This window comes from Heteronotia binoei, chromosome 14 (genome assembly GCF_032191835.1).
Source record: "Heteronotia binoei isolate CCM8104 ecotype False Entrance Well chromosome 14, APGP_CSIRO_Hbin_v1, whole genome shotgun sequence".
NCBI classification, from domain to species: Eukaryota; Metazoa; Chordata; class Lepidosauria; order Squamata; family Gekkonidae; genus Heteronotia; species Heteronotia binoei.
Window position 1 is genome coordinate 38,086,428 of NC_083236.1, and position 26,468 is coordinate 38,112,895.

Here is a 26,468-nt window from a genome sequence, read left to right on the forward strand (position 1 = left end):
ACAACTGTGCTATGTGTTCACTGGGCATGATAATGTCACTTTAGAGTGAGTTTTGTTTTTGATAGGAGTAGGGTTGGAAAGCGGGTGGCTCCCTCTCCCCCATCTTTCCCCTTTCCAGGCTGCTGAATGACTATTAACGATTCATTGCTTAATTGCTCAGGACGGAAGCAGAGGAAAACACATATTAGTTCGCACCCCCATCATGCTTAACAACAGCTGGCAGAAACTACAGTACGCACCAGTTTGTATTAAGATGTCATTGTGCCTTTCCTGTTCTAATCGCCAATTATGACTCTATTAGCCCTACTTGGCAGTTCATCTGCTCTGGCGTCGGCAAAGGGGGGGACTCGGAATGGACCTCTGAGCTCCACCTTTCCGCTTCAGTGAGTGTGCAGCGCAGCAGCTGTCATCTGGAGACACTGAGGAGGTGAGGCACTGTCTCTGCTAAAGGTAACTACACCTGACCTACAACAATTTACTAAGGAAATACCTGCCTAATGGCAGCATGAGTGCCGCTCCTTTTACACTCGCAACGGGCTCTGCAAATTAGAGACAACAGGATAAATCTATGACCAGCTCACTAGACACTTCATTAAATCACTGTTCCTTTGCCTTGTAGAGCACTAATAGAATCACAGCCCTCGTTAGCTGCTGAATAAAAGATCAATCACACACTTTGAGAGCTCTTGCAACCAAGCTTCCAGAGGAAACAAGGAAGGGGGAGGAAAAGAGAGAGAGAGAGTGAGAGAGACATATTTAGGATCATCAGTAAGATTCTGAATGGCCTCTCTGCTAGTTGCTTAAATTACCTTTTCCACAACTGGCTCAGAATGTAATACTCAGAGGAACTTGTTAAGCCAGCTTTCAAAAGCTGCTCTCTAATATATGACTACCAAGCCCTGGTCAAAAGTTCATAATGTGCATATGTAAAGAGGTACTAAATTGCCTTAGGGCTAAAACCGAAGGAGTTTAATTGCAGCAAAATGCTGAAAATGGTCTACGGAGGGTCCTTCTTTGGGGATACTGCTGGCATCGGCTGATTGAAGTTCAGAACATAAAAAGTCGTACCAAAACATTGCCTTAAATGCAATTGAATCCAGAAACAGTTGTTCTAACAGAAACACTTTGCTAAAGGGGGGGGGGGGGGAGGGAGAGATAAAATCATCAGATTCCCCTAAATATTTTCTTCTAAAAAATTGATAACAGCTACCATTTGTTATTGAAAAGTCTAGGAACTGAATGGAGCATTCAAAGACAATTCAGGTTCACTGAGTGTGTTAAGTCCCAACCCATCCTACAAGGTTTGACAATATTTTAATTTGGAACCAGTGAATATTAAAGATACTGAAAAATATTTTAAGCCAGTTTTAGATTTAAAAGAAACATAACAATTGAATCAAAATATTTATTTATTTATTTATTTAAGTTCCTATTATTATTTAATGTCCTGACCTGGTGGCCCAGGCTAGCCCAAACTTGACAGCTCACAGAAGCTAAAATCAGGGTTGGCCCTGGTTAGTACTTTGATAAGAGACCAAAGGAATCCAGGGTTGCTACCCAGAGGGTGACAAACAGCAAGTTGCCCCTGTTTGTTTGCTGCCTTAAAAACCCTACAGGGTTACCGCATGTCAGCTGCAACTTGATAGCACTTTCCACCACCGATATTATCCTCTATGCTGGCAAGAGGAGGAATCATTGTAAAAACAAAAACAAAACTGTACTCTTGAGTAAAACAAATATTTGTAGGGAATACGTTGTATCAGGCAAGTAATCACATTACCTGGGCGAATGCATTTCAGCATACCATTTGACAAAACTACACATTACCTGGGCAACACATTTACTGAGACAACACAAATTCAAAGGTAGAGATTTGCCAACAGGGGTATCCTTAACTCTTCTCACACCCAAAGATTCTTTCATACAAATGCCCCACATAAACACACAGACGTCATTTTCCTTCCAGCTGGATTTACTATTGGTTTTGGAACTCAGCAGGGGAATAAACAATTTTGAAATAGTCTGAGAAGTGCATTTGAAAGAGAAAATCAGAAAGTGCTAGAAGACTAGCAAGGCACTGAGGTGGATCCTTCTCCTACCCTACAATGGCACAGAGCAAACTCCTCCAGCCTTAAGGAGACATCTTCCAACTTCAGTGGATCTTCCATTGGAGGATGAGCCACTTAAGTTGGAGAGGAGCCACATAAATTGGGGAAAGGCTACTTGGATCCCCCCGCCCATGGTATTAATTAATGGTTCCAACTGGAAAAGATATTCCCTGCCCTACAAAAAAAGGTCAACATAACAGAGAGTCTTCAGCTTAATACAGACAGCCAAGGAACAGCCTACGTCTGGATTTAAATGGCATGTTCAAATGCGCATATCTGGGTCCCACCATGTTTCCACCCTTACTTGTCCTCCATTGTTGCTCTGCCGTTTTGAAAAGCTACCAGGTCATAAGTGGTAGCAAATCACTGATGCACTTCTGGGATGCCTTTCCCAGCCATCTGAATTACCAGGGACCACCAGGGAAGTGTTGCTCATGCACTTGAGCTGTGTGACCACTTCAATGAGCCGCGCACAGCCCATCCCTGTTATGGCAGCAGGCCACACACTGTCTGACCGCCCCAGGGTGCTTTCCACTAAACCAGCTTTCTTCTGAGACAGGAGGCTGCAACCCCAAGCTGCCCATCTGTACCCAGTCTTCATGTGCTTACTGACCCACACATGGATGTGCCAGTACAACAGGACTGCTAGCCCCTCATAATACCAGCTAGGCAGGTTTAGGAGTTCACTGGAGAGCTTGCAGACTTTCAGAGATCACTGTAAAGAGATCATTAGCTGCATGAACCAGCTCTCACTGTATTAATGGAATGGCAGGTAGTACAATAAAGGCATGAGATATCATGCAGCTTGGCTGGCTGAAGCTGACCTATTAACTGTGTAAGAACTCTTCTGTTCTCTGTTGCAGACAGGTTCAAACATGGAGTCTGCAGAGACTGTGTGCGTTGGATAGGTGCCTTCTTGGTTCATTACAACTCAGTATTTATGTGCAAAGGACAGACTGTGGATTGAAACATCTTGAAGTGATCTCAATTGAAATTCAGCATTCACCCTGCCTCAGTGAGTTTATAATTAAATAAACTCATACAGCTTCACAAATGACAGGAGTATTCAGTTGTGCATCTCGGGTAGTATATATTTCCTGCTGTTGCTCTCAGGCTCTCAGCTTCTCTCTTCCAAAAGTGACAGTTAACACTACAATCTGGTGGCTTTGTTCTACTGTAAACAAACAAAAAAGAAAATAACCAGCTCACTCAGAAGTGTCAAAAGCAAAATCAGTTCAATGGATAAGGGGGATAAAGTTGATAATTCATTTACTTGACCTCAAGAGAACAGCTGTGATGGAAGTCGAAGGAAGCAGAACTATAGTGGTAACAGCATTTACTGCAATAAACAGAACTCGTAGCAAATGACAAACCAATAGTGTCTGACAACAAAGTAAAAATATATAACACACTTTCATCTGTTTACTCTTGACATTTGGTGCTGAAACATGGCCAGTTATTCAAGTTGGCATAGAAATATGAGTCTCAGAAGAACAGAGAAAGAATTGTCTTTTAAAAAATACTAAGAAGAAGCTACAGAGAATTTCTAATGCAGTACAACTGAAAGCCAGCACATTCAGGCACTCGCCTTTACCTATCCGATGTAACATCAGAATTTATCTATATAGATTCCCATCTGGAAAGTCCACATTTATAAGTATTTGCTGAAATGTTTCCTTTAGTTTATACACCTAGTAATATAAATTTAGACAATACTATCAACCCCCCTGAATAACAGAGTGTGAGCTCTCGCTGATGAATGTCCCTTATGAAAATGTGTGCATCAAGGACCTGGGCCGGGGGTGGGGTGGGGGGGCGGGCAATAAATTTTGTATCTTTTGTTGACCATGTAAGAAAGCCCCCTCAAGGGGAAAATTTGGAATGTATCCCCGTTCTTCATCCTTTCACCCTAACAGCATCCTGTGAGTCAGAAAAAAAGCTGCATTTATTTAGAAAATTTCCTAATTTTTCTAGATTACTACATTTTAGTTTGATCCTACAAATGAAAAGACGCAGGGCTGGCTTTCCAGGTGGTCACAATGATTTGCTAAACGTTTAATTCATGTAAAGTTCTGCTTTTGTTATTGGTCTTCACATGACTACATTGAACTGTCAGCTGGAACGAAGAACCTATAGCACTGCCAGTTGCTATGCAGTGAAAACTGGCATATTATCTTTACACCTAACAATGAACCAGCTGGGGATCTTATTTTTTATTCCCCACTACTTTCTGTTACCCTTCCTTGAAAACCTCCCTCCCTTCTCTGCTCCCCCACCTCCTTCCCATCCACTAGCCAACCTACCCCATCTTTAGCTTTCATTCCTTTTCGCAGCCTCTTCTTTGGAAAACTCTGTGTGGTTATAGCTGCTGGGCCTGGCTGTGTCCAAGTTGTGTGGTGCTGGCTGCCAGACTAGCCCAATCACATGTTGGGAGATGAGCAAGAATTTGTGGGGGACAATCTCACTCTCCCCTTTGCCACACTATTTCCTCTTACCTCCTCTTGGCAACCTCCATATCATCACCATTTCATGCTTCCTTCTTCATTTATTTGCTTCCCACTCACCCACCAACCAATCTTTTATCTCCCCACCATCTTTAATTATTGTTTATTTACTTCATTCATACCCCATCTTTCCCCACTGTGGGGAGCAAAAGTAGTTCACAGCATTCTATTGTCCTCAAAGGACACACACACACACAAAAAGCCCTGCAAAAGGCTCTGCCCCTCAGCCTACCTTTTGCTGACAAAACCCAAGGATGCTGTGGGTTGTCTAGCAATGGCCACTAAGATGTTTTTTTTAAAGTTATAGGTGCTGCTTTTATCACTGGGGGATTAACTCCCCAAGATGTTTTTATTTTATTGTTTAAGATTTCAGATTTTTTCCTACAAACCATGGGAGCTTCTGACCTGTCTGCCCATGGCTCCAATTTCTGGATTCAAGTAACCACATCTGGGGCCATGTTGAGAATCAGATATATTGCTGACAGGATGAACTGTTTTTCAGCACTCGAGCTGCCTTCCATTCATTTGACAGACAACACAGATGCCTGTTCACTGTACCGTCATAGTGACAATATGCATAATGCTCCTCTCCCCAAACCAACAGATACAGATCACAAGTATTATACCTAGTTATTGGAATACAGATTTAAATATGCAGTGAGTTTATCAAGCAAGCAATGGGAGCCTTACACACATGACCCCATTGCCCTATTATGTGGTTGGTTTGACCAAAATTACTAGTGAATGTGGGAATGGAAGCTTTGTGCATACTCTGCTACAGAGACTTCACTTTCACACTTGCCCTCTCGCTATCATCATCATCATCATCATCATCATCATCATCATCATCATCATCATCATCATCATCATCATCATCATCATCATTTTATTTGTATCCCGCCCTCCCCACCAAAGCAGGCTCAGGGCGGCTAACAACAATAAATCAGTACATTAAATTATACAATGATATTTGAACAATACTAATTTAACAATTTAATTAAAATTCTAAGATTAATAAAATTAATAAAATGACGTCCTGGTGCTATTACAACTGATGGTATTTTTTTCCTTAGCAGTCTCTCTCTTTAATCGGTGTAGGCCATCCTAAAAAGGATGGTCTTGCAGGCCCTGCGGAATTGTTCAAAATCCCGCAGGGCCCGCATTTCTTCTGGGAGCTGGTTTCATAGGTGTGGAGCCACTACAGAGAAAGCCCGGGTGCGGGGTACTCTGTAGTTTTACCTCTTTCGGCCCGGGGATAGTCAGCAGGTTCTTCCCTGCTGACCTCAGTGCTCTCTGGGGTTCATATGGGGAATCCGATATGTAACTGGCAGCCAGTGCAGTCCACGCAGCCCCGGCTGTATGTGCTCCCACTTTGAGAGCCCTAATAACAGTCTAGCAGCCACGTTCTGCACCAGCTGCAGCTTCCGGGTTCGGCACAGAGGCAGCCCCATGTAGAGGGCATTACAGTAATCTAGTCTCAAGGTGACTGTTGCATGGATCACTGTTGTCAGATTCTTGAAAATTATTGAACATGCTGGGATCACCCAACTATTGGAGAACTTAGATGAGGTTCTGCACTGAGGTTCCTCCCACAGCCATCTTTAAAAAGGGATGCAGCGTTCCTGAACTATAACCATCCTTTCCAATTATATATAGTACAGATATTATGCAATTTGGGTAATAAGAGAAACAAACATTGGAGAGTGCTCACAACTAGGATGAAAAATGTATTATAACAAATCCATCTCAAATTGATGCGGGGACGCACACCATAGACCACGTCAGGGTGTGGTCTGATGAGTATCACCTAATATCAGACACCCTGAATTGCTGATTTATCAGAAGAAGAAAGAGAGAGAGTAACTAATATCTGGAACAAGGAAGAATAAAGACAACACCTGGAATGTTTTACTGTTTCAGAAAGCCACAATACTGTTAACCAAACCAAGATAAATAGATTTCAGTTTTCTACATGAACAATTCTTTGTATACATCAAAAGTGACTTATTTTAAATATGATTTATCACCCAAGTTGCTATATTTATCTCTTTTCTATGAGATGTTTTTCCAATTAATATAATTCCTCAACTGCTGTATATGGATTTCTGACAAGCACAGAAGAGTTTGCTATATCAATATTGGTATTAGGAAACTGTGAAAATATGGTGTCACTAAAATAATGGATGGAATTTCAGTATACTCTCCATATTTGTCATCCAGTTGCCAAGGCAAGATTGATATGATTAATCTAAACAGGAAAATAAAACAATATAGAACTATCTTCCCCTGACACATTTTACCCAAAAAAAGAAAAAGAAAAAAGAACACAGGCATGCAAACTATAAATGTGCAAATACAACTTTTAAATCTACAGGTACTTAGACTGCATTTATTTCCACCACAATTCAAATAAGTAATGTTCCTGCTAAATCCATATTTCTGTATTGAAGTCTCAGTGATCAATTTAATAATATTTATTCATTCTTCTCACTGAACTGAAGATTGAATAGGATCAGTCACCTCAATACGCCCTGTAAATCATTTTAGATAAGATTGTACAACAGTCTTGAGAGAAAAAGCAGTTAAATCACTTTTGGTTCAACAAATTTGTGAAATTATTTTTAAATGAAATCTTCATCTAATTCTGAAGTAGTCTTTTTGTATTTTAAGATCAAATGGGTTAAAGCTGCATCTGCCTTTCAAAATCCAACACAAAGGATTATGAATGGGTGTCAAAACTTAATATGACAGTGTAAAATGATCCTGACCATTACTATATATGCCAAAAGTCTAACAGGAAACATAACCTAGCTGAATAGGACTCCTTTGTATTTAACACATTAACCCAGCAGCCTGACTGAACAAGCAACTGGGCAGGTAATTTGGGGTGGCAATCTTTGTAGGCATGCCACTGTGGTACCAGAAAATCTTGTATACTTTCAGATGATGTTAAGGTGATAGACTAGGGCAGGGCTTTTTTGGTAGCAGGAACTCATTTGCATATTAGGCCACACCTATGGCATATGTAGCCAATCCTCCAAGAGCTTACAGGGGCTCTTATTACAGGGATGTGTGGCTTAATATGCAAAGCAGTTCCTGCTACAAAAAAAGCCCCGGACTAGGGTTGTGGGTGGTTGTATCTCAGCCTAAACTCAAAAGATGTGGCTTCCAAACTAGCATTCCTGATATCATTTATTGAAAGTTGATTTAGAAGCTTGCCAAATTTGATGCTGGAGCTGTACTAGGCAGAAGATCCTGCTCTACTCCTTAGAAAAGTGAAGGCCAAGTTACTGGAATCTACTGGTTGATAATTCAGAAACGAAGAGGGTAAGGCATGACATGAACATCAAACTAATTCAGAATTTGGCATTATATCTGAACCACCCTTCTGAGCATGTGTGATCCCAAATCAGGGTCTGTGCAGGAAAATACCTGGAGACTTGGGGGGGGGGGAGCCAGTGGGGAGGAGAAGGGTACAATGTCATCAGAGGTCATTTTGTAGAAAAATAGGTGGTGGAGCTCATCCAGGGATTGTTATGCAGCTGCACCTACTATTCAATGGACAAGGAGGTGGAACTCTCAGAAGGAGGAGGTGGAACTCTGAGAAATGCTCAGAAGCTGTGCTCCTGTGAGCTCCTGCTGAATCCGAGGCCTGAATGGCATAGAGTCCACCTTTCAAAGCATCCATTTTCTCCAGGAGAGCCACTCTCTGCCAGCTGGAGATCAGTTATATAAATGGGAGAACCCCAGATCCCACCTGAAGGCTGACAATCCTATCCCAGATAAGATATTAGTCTGGGTGCCAGTCTAGGCTGTAAGATTCCTGAAGCAGAAAACCTAGGTTCTGTGAAACTCTTCAATCATATACAATCACATATAACTTGAGGTTTATGATGGTTGCATAATCTCATCATTTTAAAGTCATAATTATACATTAAATATCAGAAAAATCATAGCTTGAAGTGGCATCAAGCATAATCTCAACGTTTCTGAAATGAGGCAGGTTGCATGGCTCTTTTTTAACTAGCGATGCCAGTCTCCAGGTGGCACTTCCCAGAATTTACAGCTCATCTTTAGACTATAAAAAGCAGTTCCCCTTAAGAAAATTGATGTTTTGGAGCGTGGCCTCTATGGCACTGTAGCCCAATGATGTCCCTGTCCTTCCCAGGCTCCACCTCAGATTTCCAAGAGTTCTCCAGCCTGGATCTAGCAATCCTACCCCCCTCCCCATTGACAGCCATGGGGAACTGGCAACCTAGTTATTGTATTGCAAGTATTGTATTATATGTATTACAAGAAAGTTTTTTTTTTAAGGCAAAGAACTCAAGCAATGTCTTGTGCTTACAGTCCCAAGGAAAGAGAGATCATTATGATGAATGAAATGATAGTGGATAGAAAAAAGAAACAGGCAACCATGTTGGTCCATAGGAGAATCCAAAAACAGAAGCCATTTAATGCTTTGCATTAAAACCAACCACACAACACAGTGCACAAGCTTACAAGTTCTCCAGAATGCTTCATCACGATAGGTTGTATAACCAAAGCAAATTAGGTCATGGTCTTACAGCTATACATTCTCTGCATTTTAATGCATTCCTTTTTGGGAATAATATATTGGAATAGCATTTGTACTGCAATGCAACATATAGAAATATATTTCTCTGCCATAACACCTCTGAAGAACAATTGATTGGTATAGTATTTAGAACAATATATAGTGATTGTAATGTAATGCAATGACCAACAAGGCAACCCATATGGATCTATCTTTATGGCACCTCAGTCAATGATAGGCTAATTTGAATGGGCCCAGGGTGTAGCTAGTATCAAGTTGCACCTTTGGCACAGTGGGAAGAAGCGAGTAAAGTAGTAGCCATCCATCTAAAAACATGACAAGCAGTAGCTGATTAAATGTCTCTCTAAAACACACATAACATAAATGGTTGAGCACAAATGAGAAGTATAATTGTGCCTACATTAGCAATAAAAAGAATTTTAGTAGATACACTAAGCAAAAAAAAAAAAAAGTAAGGCCAGTTGTAGTATTATCTGCTCCCAAATATTATCTAGTTCCCAAGTTCTTTTTTCCTCCAGCTGAAGTGTCCCCTTTTCAGCCACATTCCAGTATTCCCAAAGTAAATGAAAAAGCAGGTAGCTGTGCTGATTAAATTGATCACTGCTATGTTTTCCCTTTTGGGTTATCTGGCAATAATGAAACTTGTTAAACATGCTGAACAAAGAGCAATTCTATAAGACTGTTATGTAGCTTTGGTGCCCCCTCTCCCCCTTTTTGGAATATAGGTGTTATAACTTCAACCAAAAAAGGAAGGTCTTCTAGGCTCAGATTACTTGGACACACTTCATGTTTACTTGTCATCCTTTTTCCCCCTACTAAGTCAGAGGAGACTTCTCTCAATACTTCAAATAAATAAGATATCCAGCTGCACAAACACTATACATTCAGTTAGATTACTTTGGCTTCGTGCAGAATATTTGACTTTTCCCAGAATGTAAATGATTAAAGAGAACCCATATGAAACTGATTGGAGAAAAGTTTAAAGTGGTATGGGCAGGTTTTCAAAGATGGTCTGAGAAAGAAAGAAAGAAAGAAAGAAAGAAAGAAAGAAAGAAAGAAAGAAAGAAAGAAAGAAAGAAAGAAAGAAAGAAAGAAAGAAAGAAAGAAAGAAAGAAAGAAAGAAAGAGAGAGAGAGAGAGAGAGAGAGAAAGAAAGAAAGAAAGAAAGAAAGAAAGAAAGAAAGAAAGAAAGAAAGAAAGAAAGAAAGAAAGAAAGAAAGAAAGAAAGAAAAGAAACGAACAAAGTAAAAGCACCCCAATCATCCCAAAGTAAATCATCCCAAATAGCACCCCAATCATCCCAAAGTAAGCACCCCAATTATCCCAAATAGTCATGAACTATTACTATCGCTACATGAAGGACCCTTTAAGAGGCAGTCACCATAGTATAGCTTTATTTATTTATTAAAATTACTGAATGATTTACATTGTTCTTTACATGCATACTTGCACAATGGGATGGCAGGTGGTCACCTCCCATGTAGCAGCAAGTTGGGGGGGGCACCTGCCCCCCTCATCCCACATACAAAGTGGCAAGGTATGGAGGTAGCAAGTCACAGCAGTGCCTGCCCTCCTCTCCCCCATGTAGCTGCAACAAGGTGCAAAGGCAGACTGGTATCAGCCACTCTCGTTGCTCCCCAAGCATGCCAGAAGGCAGAAGAAAGTTGGACCTGCTCTCCTGACTGAGGGAGCAAGCAGACTCCCAGCCAGCTAGCCATTCCAGGGGCACCTCCCAGAGCTACCATGTGCCACACCAGACCCTAATGCTGTGAGCAAGTGGCAGTCAAGTGGGGAAAACAGGCCTAAATGCTGCCCTTCCACCAACAGCCCCCTAGGAAATTACCTAGGTGCATTTAAGGGCAGGCTGGTCCTGACCTATAGCAGGCAGTACTGAGATGGGGAGAAACAACTAAGCACACAAGAACAAGGTCATAATCTTGTACAAAATAAATTCCTCATCTCCATATAAAATATACCCAGTGAACTCTATATAGAAAAGAACAGTTCTAGGAAAACAGCACAAAGGAAAAAAGCCCAAAGAAAAAACCCCATGAACATAAATGCTCACAGGAAAAAAGCCCCCATGGAAACATGCCCCCGTAGAAATAAACCCACATGGAAAAAAGCCCATACTGAAAGAAGCCCACATGGAATAGGGTTGCCAAGTCCTATTCAAGAAATATCTGGAAACTTTAGGCAGGTCACCTAAAGGTGAAAAAGCGGAACTATGAGGCACTACATGACATGGTTGCCACTTATGTGCAGCAACATGAGCAGGTGGAAGATAAACTTAGTTGCTTAAAGAGATTGGCTAATTTGCAATTAAGGATTATATCTGGGTTATTATTGATGCTGTTAAATAATTGTTGCTTTTACTATTAGTGTTAGATAGTCTTTTGTTGTGGTCACTGGGTGTACCAAAATGTATTAACATTAAAAAGTCTGACAAATTGTAAATTAATAAAGTAAAGTATTTAATTTTATTTAAATATATTTCTATGTAGAGTTTAATTTGTTATCATTGTTAATAAAGTTCATTGATAACAAAATAGCAACTTCCTGTTGCATGTGAATATGATGTATTTTAATCCTTAAATAACAACAAAATATTTTTAATGGTTATCCACAATTATAAGCATCTATGGTGCTTTACATATTTTTTCCATGGGGGCTTTTTTCCATGTGGGATTTTTCTATGTGGACTTCTTTCAGTAGGGGATTTTTTCCATGTGGACTTCTTTCCACGTAGGTTTATTTCCATGTGGGCATGCTTCCATGGGGGCTTTTTTCCTGTGAGCATTTATGTCTGGGTTTTTTTTCTTTGGGCTTTTTTCCTTTGTGCTTTTTTCCGGGTTACCGAAAAGAACATAGTCAACCGGTAGTATATAATACAACAGGACATATATAACTGATTAAGATAGCAGCTTAGCAAACAACTATAACTAATGAAGGGTAAATATTATGCCAGCCCCTTCTCCCCGCCCCCCCCCCCCAAAAGTCCCTAACTTTCAGAGACAGCAAGAAGATTAAACCTTATTATTTCTGGTTAAACTGAAACATGAGAGTATCATGTGAATTTGCTTATCAATACATGAAAATATGCACAGTTTATACAAAATGTGTTCCCCATAAATATATGGTACACTTCCACTACCCAGCAATGTAGTCACAAGACTAATTCACAGGACAGCAATTGTTCAAAATCGGAGGGTGGGGGATATCCTTTTCTTGGAATCTAAACATAAGTATCCAATAAATGTGTTACAAAAGTTGTTAGGATGTTTTTGAAGTTAAACAACTAGTGGTGAAAACTAGCTGCACCATTGAAAGGTTCCTCTTCTTCTTTTTTAACCTATGCAACCTATTTGAGAAGTGACTGAAATGTTATACCCACTCATCACTACAGGGAGCTTTTTGCAAAAATGCAAAAACTAATGGAAAAACTCAGGTAGATATAAAAATGTCCCAAAGCACTCACTGAGCTCTGTACTAGTGGGGCTTCTAATTCATATCATTAATGGGAAATGTTCCAGAAGAACAACTTGCAGTGCTGAAATGAAGGGCAAAGCCTCCATGGGTATGTGTGGGAGAGAGAAAGTTGAAGTTCCAAAGGAGTTTTGGCAACAGAGATGATGTAAAAACAAAGTAAAAAGTAATCACTTGCTATTACAAAGCATATTGTGCCAAGCTGCCCAAAGAGGAATGAATTACAGTCTCACAAAGGTCTTTTTTTTGTTGCAATTTCACTGTCCTCAACGAATTTCACACAATGCCACTTTTTGGTCGCTAGTGCAAGAGATGCCAGCATGCTTCTCACAAGCATAACAATCTGAAACTAGATAATTCTGTTTTGAGGCTTACTTAATGTTACAGCAATCTAGGTCACTTGAATCATGGCATATAGTTGTACTGAAAATATTGATTAGATGTGAATAGCACAAAATTTTATGCATGAAAGGTTTAACGCTGAAGCACATTACCAAAAAAACAACTGTTAAGTTTTTTACAATTGTCAATGTCAAGCTACTACATTCAAACAGGATTTTTTGAGATACAATATACAGCTATTGAATATAAGTAGTGCATGATAAATATTTCAGGTTGCAATGCTTTGAAATGTAACCATTTCCCAGTCTTGTTCTGTATACTTCCACAAGAAACCTTTGCTTTTTGCTTCTGTGCCTATCTTCTCACATCTCTTCTAGGTACTTAAAAATAACATAAACCCCGTATGCCAACATGCCTTTGCACCTAACCAAATGTGAATTACATTCTTCATAAGGTGCTCAAGAGTGATATTATTTGGTAACAAACACCACAAAATGTATTTTTTAAAAAGTTCATGCATATTTTTCAAATGTGCTTTAAATAAATGTCATGATGAATCCTCTTAAATCTATCTGTCTGTCTGTCTGTCTGTCTTGCCTCAAAACTCTACGGTTTCCGCCTCCCTCCATCTGCTGCCGGTTGCCAGGCGTGGCATCCCTTAATCCACACTTTTAAAGCAAGTTTAGAATTTGGGTAAATATGTAGACATGCTTAAAAGAACAGAACAGATTATCTTGCCCTTGATTATCAATAAGTGAAAAATACCACAAAATGCTATGGCGTCACTATTAAAAGCCACGCACAGGAAACCTGATTTATGTTTGAGCCTTTAGATAGGAAAGGAGCTTTCTGCTCTCTGCCCCCTAGTTCAGGCCCAAAGCACAGTGTGGTGCCTGCTACCACAGTCATATATTGCCAATGCAATAAAAGAACAGATTTGCAAATAAGGTAGTAGCATGAATAAAAAGGCCTAAGAAGCACCAGAAAGGAAGGGGGGAGGGGGAGGAATGAATCATGCAAGATATCCAAATCCAAGAATTTAATTTATTTATTAATTTGGAGATTTGTTGATACCAGACATATGCTTCTGTTGATTAAAACTAAGCAAGTACATATTATAAACCCTTACTTAAACTAAGTATATATTATACACCCTACAGGCATGGTAAAAATACTATACTCTAAGCAGACTGGCATTTCTGCTTATGACTTACTGAAAAAATGGCACTAGTGCAACATCTAGAAGTTTAATACATGACATTCCATCCTAAAGAGCTGCCTAACCTGAATCAAAATAGCTAAGCTGGTTGAAATACATTACTTTAATTAGTTCAGTATGCACTGGCACCAAGAAACAGCTAGAATGCAGGCTTGAAACCACTTCAGTGGTGCCCTATGCGTGTAAGGGATTTCAGAACTGCTGCCTCCATTTGGACTGATCCTGGGATGGTTTATAAAAAGAAATATAGGTGGTTTGGCCAGCCAGCAAACCTCGTAGGAGGCTTAATAACTGAAACAGCTGCTGCATGAAGCGTGGCCAAAAATGGTTTGATTAGTTAGGCTGGGAGTCAGTGTCAGAAGTTTGCACTGAAACCTAGCCCAAACATGATTGGGTACAGTGTGGTTTATGTGCACTATTAGGATGTACATCTTTTCTTCAGGGCCACAACTAAATCTTCTTTGTTGCTTATTAAACCTGCTTCAGTGATATCTTTATGCTCGTCAAAATCAACACCAAACGTACCTTACAGCCATTACGTTGCTACCCTAAGAACATCTTGGAACTGAGGGGAAGGTTGATATCACAAAACCAATCAGGTTCCTGCAAATTCATCAGAGAGGCAGAGTAGGTCCCCCCAGTTTCAAGAAAGGTCCTGTCACAGTGACAGAACATATGTAAAACAACTTTCCAAACCATTTCATAAATATGTGCCCTGCAGGGAAGTAACACTACTTCAAATCCACAGAGTTATATACAAGGTTCCCCTGCCTTGTTTGTCCACTACTGCACTAATGGTTAGCGCCAGGGGTGGAATTCTAGCAGGAGCTCCTTTGCATATTAGGCCACACACCCCTGATGTAGCCATTCCTCCAAGAGCTTACAAGGTTCTTAAACTTAGTACTGTCAGCTCTGCTAGCACCAACCGCAGGAAGAGAAAAAAATTACAGGTGTGACAGGAATTAAGGAATTACCAAGCAGGAAATTTAAATCAAAGGATTCCTTTTCAAATTATCTTTTTTTTTTTCATTTGCAGAGCAACTTTAATAAGTTTAAAACTACAGCCACCTCTCTTTTTAAATTTTAATTATTCCTCCATCGTCTCCAAAGACCTGATTCTGTGTAATCCGGAAGACCACATAACAAGAGAATTCAACAACAATAACCCCCCCCCCCTTTTGGGTCAAAAGTGCAAAATAGATGTGCAAAACACCCTTGTCAAGAATGTCATATTCAACAATTGGCAGTGAACCACCGGAGGCTTTAAAAAAATGTAGCAGGGCTCAAGAAATCTTTGATAACTGACAGCCCTTTGCCAAGCTCAGGCCCTGTTCCCCTTCAACCTAGTTTACAACAAGGCTGGGAAGTGACTTGGCGATCAAGACAGATCCTATCACTCCATATCCGGGACAAAAGAAACGGCTTCTTTGAGCCTTGCAACTGCCTCGTACACTGATGGTGTAGAAGCACAGGTTGCATCTTTGGATGACATCAAATTTCCAAAAAAAGGTTCCTCATCCCTGCAACCAAGAACAGACAAAGTGCAGCCTGATTCAAGAGAAATACGGTACCTAAGAAAAAGTGGGTCTCGTCCTCTGATGGAGCTGCAGACAGACACAGGAAGTTCCACAACTTCTACTCAACTAATCTCAAGATTGCTGAAGTCAGCAAGAAAAATGGACAAGTAGTGGGAGAAATTGTCTTTCAGCTGGACAGTCAAATCCTAGCTCATGTGTTTCCTGGCATCACACACCTCTATGAATTTATAATGTCTGACATTCCTGAGAAGATCAAGCTGGTCTCTATGAATTTCCGAGATGGTTCTACGGATTTGGAAAGGCACAGAAGAATGACATAGCACTATTTAGATCTGCACAGTCAATTGGAGAAATGTGGCTACAAAAAAGATTTCCACACATTCTTTAGTGAATTTCTAATTAACACTTGTGATATCCTGAAGCAAAGGCCAAATCTGAGCCCTGACCCCAATACACATCAGTTCTCAGAAACTTCAAGAGGTGATGATTCACACTGTGCCTTGTAGATTCCTGTAAGATACATTGCTGCTTTTCAAGTGTTTGTGTGAACTTTCCAATGAAAACAACAAGACCTGGTTTGACTGGTTAATGGCTGACGGCAATTTTTGCTCCCAGATATCTTAAGAATAGAAAACATGTAACAGTTATCTAATAAAAGCTTATCAAATTAAAAAGGTTATGACCCGGGGGGGGGGGAGTCTAGTAGCACCTTCAAGACTAACAAAACTTGTAGAATCTTTCGTGAGTAACTGCTCACTTCTTCAGATACAGCTAGAATGTGAGTCCATCTATCCTACATATTGGGAAGTGGAGTGATGTCAGATGCCTAATGACATTAGCAATTTCCAATATATAGAACATATGGACTTACATTCTCGTTGTATATGAAGTGAGCAGTGACTCACAAAAGCTCATACCCTACCACCAATTTTGTTAGTCTTTAAGGTGCTACTGGACTCTTATTATTTTCTACTGCTACAGATAGACAAACACAGCTTCCCATTTTGATTATTCAGACAAATGTGAATGTTTGGTATCTCATGAGTAAGTCATTGGACCTCTTCTACCATCCGGGCTCAGTCTTGTCCTCCTGGTTGTTGGCAAACCATTGTTTGCCAATATATCTAAACCACACAAGATGTAGTTTTGTACATGTTTTATTTTACCAGCAACCTAGGGCTGTAATGGCAAACTATGGCTTCCAAAGGACCAAGAATTGTTGGTAGGAACAAGAGCATGTGAGCAGAAGAGAAGGGAAAAAAAATATTCTTCCACATGCATTCCAAGCCATGATTTGCATCTCTTTACAGTTTCTATCATGAATCCCAAACGACAAGAGGGAACTCATTAGAAGTCATAACAATTTATATATTTATTTATTAGTCATTGTAACCTGTGACATCTTCCTAGGTCAGGCAAAGTGAAAGGGCCATAATCTTCAGAATTTATCAGTTGATGCATCCAGGTTGAAGGATGGTTTGCAAGATTCTTTAAAAGTGTAAATCACTTTCTTCCTCAGATGGAAAGGCAGAGCACAAATATAATTGATAAATAAGTAATAGGAGTTCTTGAGTTCAAGCAAAACAAGTTCCATGACATCTGGGTGAGCTTCAAACCTAGTAATTCTCATCCTTATCCAGTCTTTATATATACTGCCATGCCTGTTACCATGCAGAACACTGGAACAGCCCAGACTGAATGCTATTTTTTTTTGGGGGGGGGGGGAGTAAAACAAAGATATTTCTTATAATTTCTGAAGAACAAAAGCCCTCTGATCCAGTTCTAACTACACGAGAATGTCAATGGGCATGATCCAAATTCATAGACCAGAACACTTCATGATTTTGAAGGCACATCTAATTTATGACAACAGTACCAATGCTATTGACCAATGCGCACATGTAAGTCTGCTTACGCATAAGGACCTTCTGCTTGCTCAAGGACATAATTATATCACTACACCTTGCTAAATAATTACATAAACAGATAAATAATAAAATAGCTAAATGATAATGATTGGACCTTTTTAAAACTGCAACAATGCCAGTCTTATGTTCTCATCCAGGAGGGGGGGAAAGAATAGCACATCTGTTCAAACTCAAGCACAATGGTTGGCTCTGCCCTGGAAACAGGACGTGTAACCCAATCGCCTTGGATTTCTAGCCATTTTTAATGCAGAAGGATTTTTTAAATATATATATATAGAGAGAGAGTTCGTTGAAACATCTGCTAAGCTCTCATAGTTTTAACATACAATACCCTTTCTGCCCTGCTACTTGCCAACATAAACATTTCACTTTAAAGCAGAACAGGGGCAAGTAGGTGAAAATGGCTCCTGGTTTTGGATCCACGTGAAAGGCAGATATGGAGATAACCATTACTAGATTCCATATTTTCCCCTTTCTACATAACATAAGCATTTGTTTTTATTTTCCCTGCCAGTCCCATCTCCTTTCTACAATGTCTCCTATCCATGTTTGTTCTCTACTTGTATCTTCTCTTGAACCTCTCTGAACAGTGTCACAGTAAAGTTCCCTTAACAGTACTCACCCCAACCATCCATTGCATACATGCCGCAATTACTGCAACTCTGAAAATGCACAGCTGTCTCAGAGCGAATAACACAATCTAGTAAACCAAGTTCTACATACCAAATACAATTATTATAGTATATGTTACTAAAAGCATCAATTATGCATTTATATGTTGTAAAAATGGTATAGCTCACTTTTTAAACAGATACACTGCAATGTGCAAAATCTGAATATATAAAATATGTCACACACTTACCAGGGACTTCGTAAATGGACGAAACAAAGCAAATAACAGGGTATATCCCCAATAGCTGCGATGAAGAGATGTATATATTAGATTTCCAGGATGCACCGCATTTGATGTCACTCCATGGGGGGAAAGACGGCGGTTGAGCTCACTGGATAGCAGAAGACCGCACAGTTTTGCTCGATTGTAGGCTAGCATAGGCCAGAAATCTTTCTTAGGCGGAGAAAGCTGATTGAAGTCAAGTTTTCCTGAGTTGTCAAAAATTTCTGTGAACCTTTTAAAAATAAAGTAAATAGCATTTTTTTTTAGGTGGGTCATCTGGAGCAAAAATTTTCTCCTGGTTTTTTAAGCATTCTTTTAATCAGTGTCATCACTGTATATCTTTGCTCCGTAAGTGAACACAGTTGGGCTGATAGCCATTTTAAAAAATCACAATTTACTTACCAAATTCCTTAAAGCGGTATGGAAATTGAGAGTCAATATTGTATAGTGATTAAGAGCATCAGATTTGTATTTGGGAGACCCAGGTTTGAATCCCTTAATCATCTTGGTTGCCCTCAAGTGAGGCCTTACCACAGTTTTATACAAGGGCATTACAATACTGACCATTTTATTTTCAGCCCATTTCCAAGGTTCACTGCTGTTCGGCACTGTGTTGATGTTTTCATCAAGCTTTCTACTACAACCCCAAGATCTGTTTCAATTTTAACTAATTTTAACTAATTATTAGCTTTTCAAAACAGAGAATAAGACAGAATTTGGCATTTATTGCCTTTTTATTTCTTTCAGGGTGCAAGTATTGCATACTCCAGAGTTTAAAAGTACCCAAGTATCTGCAGATGAGACCTGCTTGCTTCTTAGAATCTTTTAAAATTAAAAATTGATGGCTAGAAAGGGGCTGCAACAATGGCAATACACCATCAATAGCCTTAAAGGTATAAAAGATAAATGTGAACAAAGCCAGAATGAGCTCTGGAGGAGTCTAATGTTTTAAGTATACCCATGGCATGACTGAGCACAAATCAAAGTAACTAGTTGATGTTTTTTAATTGGGTCTGACAGAGTCATTAAACACCAGCTGTTTGTTTCCTTCTTTTTTTCTTTAAATAACAACACGGTGGCAAACAACTAAAGCCTCATATGAAGTACAAGCTTTTTTGTTTGTTTGTTTGTTTTGCCTAGTTTGCCTGCCCTTATATTTGGCATTCATCAAACATAAAATAAATTACAATAATGATCTAATGGAATGCATCTAAGACCCTTGAACTGACCATACTATCTTAAGCCTAATTTAAGAAAAAGAAAAGAGATTGGATTTATACCCTACTACTCGAAGGAGTCTCAGAGCAGCTTACAATCTTCTTTCCCTTCCCCTCCCCACAACAGACACCCTGTGAGGTAGGTGGAGCTGAGAGAGCTCTGGCAGAAACTGTTTTTGAGCAGAACAGGTCTGTGATAACTTGTGACTGACTCAAGGTCACATCAGCAGGTGCATGTGAAGGAGTGGGGAATCACACCTGGCTCTCCCAGATAAAAGCCTGCACATTTACCCACTACCTCAAAGTGGCTTTCACAGGGTTGTCGTGAAGATAAAATGGCAAAAGGGGACAATCCATACCACACTGAGCAGCTTGGAGGAGGACCAGGATAAAAATATAACAAATAAACAAATAATACATTTTGCATTTTCCATCTCTTTAACCTTGCCATTTTCAGTGTTTGAATTTATAAATAAGTATAAATTGTTGTCTTTAAGGTGCTGTGAATAATTTTTTGAGATTTCATGGACAGCATATTTTACTGGAATTTCTGATCTTGCAAGGTTTACAATGTGATTTTGCTAGGCATGTTTTAATTTGTTAACTGGTTTGATGGCCCTTGTAAAGGCGGAAAGGCAAGCTATAAATGTTTTAAATAAATAAATAAATAAATATACCCTGCAATAGCTAAGGGGTGTGTGAGAGAGGGAAGAAAGCTCTGAAGCATCAGCCTTCTGAACTGAGGGATATCCAGTCCCCTATTCTGGCCTCTTGTATACGATCTTAGACCCCAACCATCCACAATCAAATTTAAAAGGGGACAAATTAAAAGATTGTTAGAGTATAAGCTATGTGATCCCTAAAAGTCTTTTGTTTGGAAACCTTCCAGGCCAAGACTTACTTATTTGTGAGGTAAGCAGACACCATGTTTTCTTAGATATTTGACTTGACAGAAAAGAAACAGATGGAGATGAACAACAAAGGTTTATTTAAAAGAAAAGAAAGTTCTTTATAAGGTATATATAATGTGTTGATAACTTAAACATATGAAGTAAAACTGGCTCTCAAATAAAGTAAATAACCCGAGGGCAGATTTGGTTCCCCTTTTTCTTAACAAGTTACCTCAGCAGATTCCAGACTACTCTTTTCTCTCACAGACCACAGAACCTACACACACCAATTAAGAATGAGGGGCCCTTAATGCTTCTTTATCACACTAAAATAAGCTTTCTTTCCTAAGCTGACCCCTAAGCCCAAACGAAAAGCCAAACTAAAGCCTGGCTAACTTGATGCTTCTTTTCCAGAGCCACAAAATTTCTATCCAAAAGAAGAAGAGATTTCTTCACCCTTCTTAAGATGAGGCTGGTTCACCCCCTCCCATACAGTGGAGTTCCACAGACTCTGATTGCCTGAGCCTCACTTGAATTTGCCTGAGGCCTACATTGCAAGGATTGGTTAGAGTCCTGGAAGAGAAACAGGATTTCTAAGGATGATTCCCATAGCTCCCTGAAGTGAGGTCTTGGGAAGCTGCTCCGTGAGGGGAGAATTGCTCATACTTGCACATGCAGACTATTATGGCAAGATCCAATCTCAAATATTTCATTTTTAAAAAACCATCAGATTGCCATGGGAATGTGAATTATTCCAATTTAAAATGCAGCACTGCATGAAATCTCACCCCTATGTTTTGCTGAAGGATGATGTGCTCATTCTAGTGTCTTAATTAGGTAATAACAGCAAGTCCTCTGATGCTGGTTTTACTTTTCTGAGCAACCAGATGCACAAAATCCTGTCTGGTTTTCCCTCAATCTGTTCTTTACTGGATCATGAAACTAAGTGCCAACATGCTCATAAACCACATTGTAGAAATCCTATTATTATGAGCTTAGGGTAACATACATATTTCTCCCTTTCTCTGTTGATCCAACACCCCTGTGAAGTATGTTAGGCAAAGAGAGAATGACTAACCCAAGGTTACTCCAGTGAGTTTTATGCCAAGGGGAGATTTGAACCTGGGTATAGAAAGGTCCAGTCAATAATAATAATAATAAATTTTATTTGTACCCCGCCCTCCCCCGCCGAAGCAGGCTCAGGGCGGCTAACAACACAGTGACCAATGGTACATTAATAAATAAAACATTAATAAACAACATAGTAACCAATGGTGCATTAATAAAACAATTACATTAAGAACATTAAATTAAGCATTAATATAATCTTAAAAACCAGTAGAACATTAATTAAAACAAACTATAACATTATCATTGACGCTATTCTAGTTAGTGCTAATGGCGGATTTTCTTCGTTGTAAAATGTACTTCAGCTGTTCATAAAAGCTAATTTAAAAAGAGTGGTCTTGCAGGCCCTGCGGAACTGATCAAGGTTCCGCAGGGCCCGCACCTCCTCTGGGAGTTGGTTCCAGAGATATGGGGCCGCAGCCGAGAAGGCCCGTGAGCGGGTGTTCTGTAGTTTAACTTCTCTTGGCCCAGGGGTAGTCAGTCTGTTTTTTCCTACTGACCTCAGTGCTCTCTGGAGCTCGTACGGGGAGAGGCGGTCCTTCAGGTAGGCCGGTCCTCGGCCATATAGGGCTTTAAAGGTAATAACCAGCACTTTGTACTGGACCCGGTATACAATCGGCAACCAGTGCAGTTCGCGTAGCCCCGGCCGTACATGTTCCCATCTTGGGAGACCAAGCAGCAGCCTGGCCGCCGCGTTCTGCACTAGTTGTAGTTTCCGGGTCCGGCACAGAGGCAGCCTCATGTAGAGGGCGTTACAGTAGTCCAGTCGTGAGGTGACCGTCGCATGGATCACCATCGCTAGGTCCCGACGCTCCAGGAAAGGGGCCAACTGCTTCGCCCGCCTCAGATGGAAGAATGCTGACTTGGCAGTGGCTGTTATCTGGGCCTCCATTGATAATGACGGCTCCAGCAGGACACCCAGACTCTTCACCCCCAGACTCTTCAACAATCCAACCCCTATACCATTTCAGCCGTCTGCGCACATGGAATGTCTGACTAGAGTTCTAGACTCAATCTCTTACCACTATTACTAAAAAAAGAAAAATGGAATAAATAATGTGCTTTGCTACTTTCAAGAGTTGCCTCTTTCTAAGGCAAGACTGTCAGTTCTGGGTTAAAAAATACCTGGAGATTCTAGAGGGAGGGTAATGCCTGGAGAAGGTCCTCAGCGGGGTATAATGCCATAGATCCCAGCCTTCAAAGCAGTCATTTTCTGCAGGAGAACTGATCTTGGTCATCTGGAGATCATTTGCAATAGTGGGATATCTCCAGGTATCACCTGGAGGCTGACAACCCTATTTTTTTTAGCTCATCCTAAATGTTCTTGTCACCAACAGTGGAACCCTAGGTAGAGCTACATGATGTGCTCATTCTAGTGTCTTAATTAGGTAATAACAGCAAGTCCTTTGATGCTGGTTTTACTTTTCTGAGCAACCAGATGCACAGATTCCTGTCTGGTTTTCCCTCAAGACGACTGACTTTGATGTACTTAGAAAGGTGCTACTCAACTTAGGACAGCATTGCAAATATCTCACTATGAGTGTCCAGTCTCATTCCACTGAGTTTTCTTTCACTTCCAGATGGACCAAAGATTGGAGTTATAGCCTGCCAAGGGCGGCGGGGGAGGGAGGGAGTCCCCAACAATTTGTACTACCTTCAGTCTAAAAAGACAAAACCTGTCCAGGTAACAAGATGCAAAAGCTAACAAGCTCTCAGCAGTGGCTTCTGGTATTTCTCCAATTTACAAACTAGAAACCATTTAAATGATTACTTTATTTGTGTAGGTACGATTTAATGCATGACAAACTTGTGAGAAATGAAAAGGGCAATTAGTTTCTTCAGTTGTTAGATCTGGATACACACCATCTACTTATTGTGGGATAAGTTTCCATAAACCTTGGCTGATCTTGCATGGCTAACCAGCCAGTAAATGCACCATCTTCTTGTTTGTTTCCCCTTTTAATTTTGAATTAAGTTTCAACACTCTGTGAAGACATGAAATTGAGCTCCATGTGACACTAAAGGGGTGAAGGAGGGAGTAGATAAAACCCCTCAAAAGCAAAGGTGGCATTAGAAAAAAAACTATTGGGGATCCAAACGTTACACCAAGAAACAAGCAGCTGACAATTCAACATAATCTCCCATTAAATAACAGCTCATTTATACATATCCCATTGTGCCCTCCACATCTGGCAAGTGACTGGAGCTGGCAGATTTATTTCTACTGGTAACTCGCCTGCCCTGCAGTGGCCCTCCTTCTCTGTGATTTGCAAAGATAAGGACATCCAGGATTTTTGTTACCACCTAATTACTAGATGTTTCATGTCTTTTAACACAGGGGAGGATTATTACTGGCATGTTCTATAGCCCCCCCCCCCTTTCACTGCCGCTACCATAAATTTAAAATGGTTAAAGCAAATCTATCTGCAGCATGTCATTTATGTTGGAAATATGTATCACAATATGTTTTTGTTTTTTCATGTTAGATGCCTCTCAATGATTATTTGATCCAGTGATCCATCGCACTGTTTGAGATAAAGAAACAGAATTTCAAACAGAATTCCCTAACAAAATTGATAGCAGAGCAGATGGTTCTTGGTTTTTGCCATCAAGCTGGTAGCTTATAGCATGGACTGTTTTTTGAATTCTAAATTATTTTTTTTTAATATGGATCGCCTTTGAGAGCATTGAGAAAGCAATAGGCAAAAAGCTGCTATGCTGTGCAGACAAGCCTCAATTTTAAAACGTCTTTTTTTTTCTCTTGTCATTATTGAGAGCGTTCTGATTTAAATGAGCTTTGAATTCAGATTGTCTTGCTCTGGAAACGCTGCTACTTTTGTCTAAAAGCCTCAGATGTGCTAAAAAGAGAATTTTTGGAGTCTTTTAACCCTTTTTCTGTGGATTACGTTGGAGACCTTGGAAGAGCCTTGCTACAACCATGCGCGCACATTCTCTTCCTGCCCAGTGCTATCAGCAGATAAGGCAGAATGGTCTCCCACAGAAAGTAATAACTGAAGAGTATATGAACAAATACTGGCCATCTGCATCATGCACTGAATTGGAGTAAACAGAAAAATGAATGTACTGAAAAAGAGATTATTCATTCTATATCCATCCCTTGGAAGTGGAGTTATCTCCTCTGACTGATAAAAAAAGTTACATAGGGTGTGGTCTGAGATAAGCCACACCCTTTAGGGCACTTCCCCTCCCCCCCCCTTTCCTTCTTCTTCCTTCTTCTGGGGTTCTAAGGGAACAGCCGTTGGATTTGCTTTGAAATGAAAAAGAGTTAAGCATTTAACTAAATGAGTTGGATCGGTTAGAAGTGTGGAATACAAGACAGAACCTGATTCTGCTCTTGGGTGACCATTTGCTGTTAGTCTTTATGAATTAATTTACACTGACTATTGGCATCTCCTCTCCACCCAATTTCCTTTGAGCATTTATGGCTGATTTTATTCAGTGCTTCTATAGCTGTTTGTGTGGTAAGTGGCTTTGTCTTTCATTGCATATACTGGTTCTGACCTATCCTCATAGCACATTTATTCACTGTGTAGAAAAACAGGCTGCTTACCTGTAACTGTTGTTCTTCAAGTGGTTACCTGTACATTCATATTTATGGTGTTTGTACCTGTGCAGGACCCTGATTTGGATAATTCTAGAGCTATAATTTGCATTTATTTAATGATATCCTGCTTTTCTTCCCTATGAAGCCTCGAAGCAACTTGAAATATCATTTTCCTCTGCTCCATTTTTTTTCACAACAACCCCTTGAGGCAGGTTAGATAAGAGAATGTGACTGGCCCAAGGCCACCCAGCAGATTTTCACAGTAGAAATGGGGATTTAAACTGGGGTCTTCCAGGATCCTAGTTTGATCCTTGATCTACTACATCACACTAGCTTCTAAGTGTGGAAACTCCACTCCCTTCAGAGGTGCAGCTCAGACAGCACATGCCCAAGAGGACAGAGACAAGCCTTGTCACTCAGTTCTCCTTTGTTTGCCATGGTGAGTTTCCAAACTGCAGGTATGCATGGGTGAAAAGTCAGCCAATGCAATACTCAGTGACCATGAAGAAATAAGCCTGTGTTGCACTTCAATGAACTGTTTAGTCTGTTTCACTGTTCTTGAATGTGCAGGACACTGGGACAAAGCAGGACCTGCATTTGCATCTTCTGACTGACCCTCAGGATCACTTTTTCAAGGGGTACTGGGAGCTGTAGTGGGAAGGGGCCCCGAAAGAGTACTGATGCAGACACAGAACTCACAGCACTGGTTCTTTACATGCCTTTTGGAAGACATCCAACACTGAGAGTCAAAGCGACTAACCTGTGTCCTTCAGATGACAGCACCACAACTCGTGCAGGAGCTGAGCGACAGAGAACATCTTTGAGGAGTTGAATGAGATAAAAGTGCCCCAGATGATTGGCCTGGAAGACAGACTCCAGGCCATCTTCAGTCAGTTCCCAATAAGCACCAAATATACCAGCATTGCAGATCAGCACATGGATAGGTCTATAAAGATTTAAAAAATGCAAATGTTATTTGTGTAACACCACATAGCCAATATCAGTGCGAAGGTTCATGAAATTTGTGAACTATCTTCAAAAATATAGTGGGAGTTATTCTGAGCTTTTTTCTC

At 40.2% G+C, this 26,468-nt stretch overlaps 1 protein-coding gene across 1 annotated transcript in view; it reads right to left on the bottom strand.

Annotated features, from left to right (window-relative positions):
* WWOX (WW domain containing oxidoreductase) overlaps positions 1 to 26,468 on the bottom strand; it is a 778,310-nt gene that overhangs the window by 551,723 nt on the left and 200,119 nt on the right. The window contains exons 7-8 of the mRNA XM_060254428.1: positions 26,156 to 26,341; positions 18,563 to 18,827 (exon numbers count right to left, since the gene is read on the bottom strand). Of these exons, the coding sequence (XP_060110411.1) occupies positions 18,563 to 18,827; positions 26,156 to 26,341 (451 nt within the window). The remainder of the gene's footprint in view (positions 1 to 18,562; positions 18,828 to 26,155; positions 26,342 to 26,468) is intronic.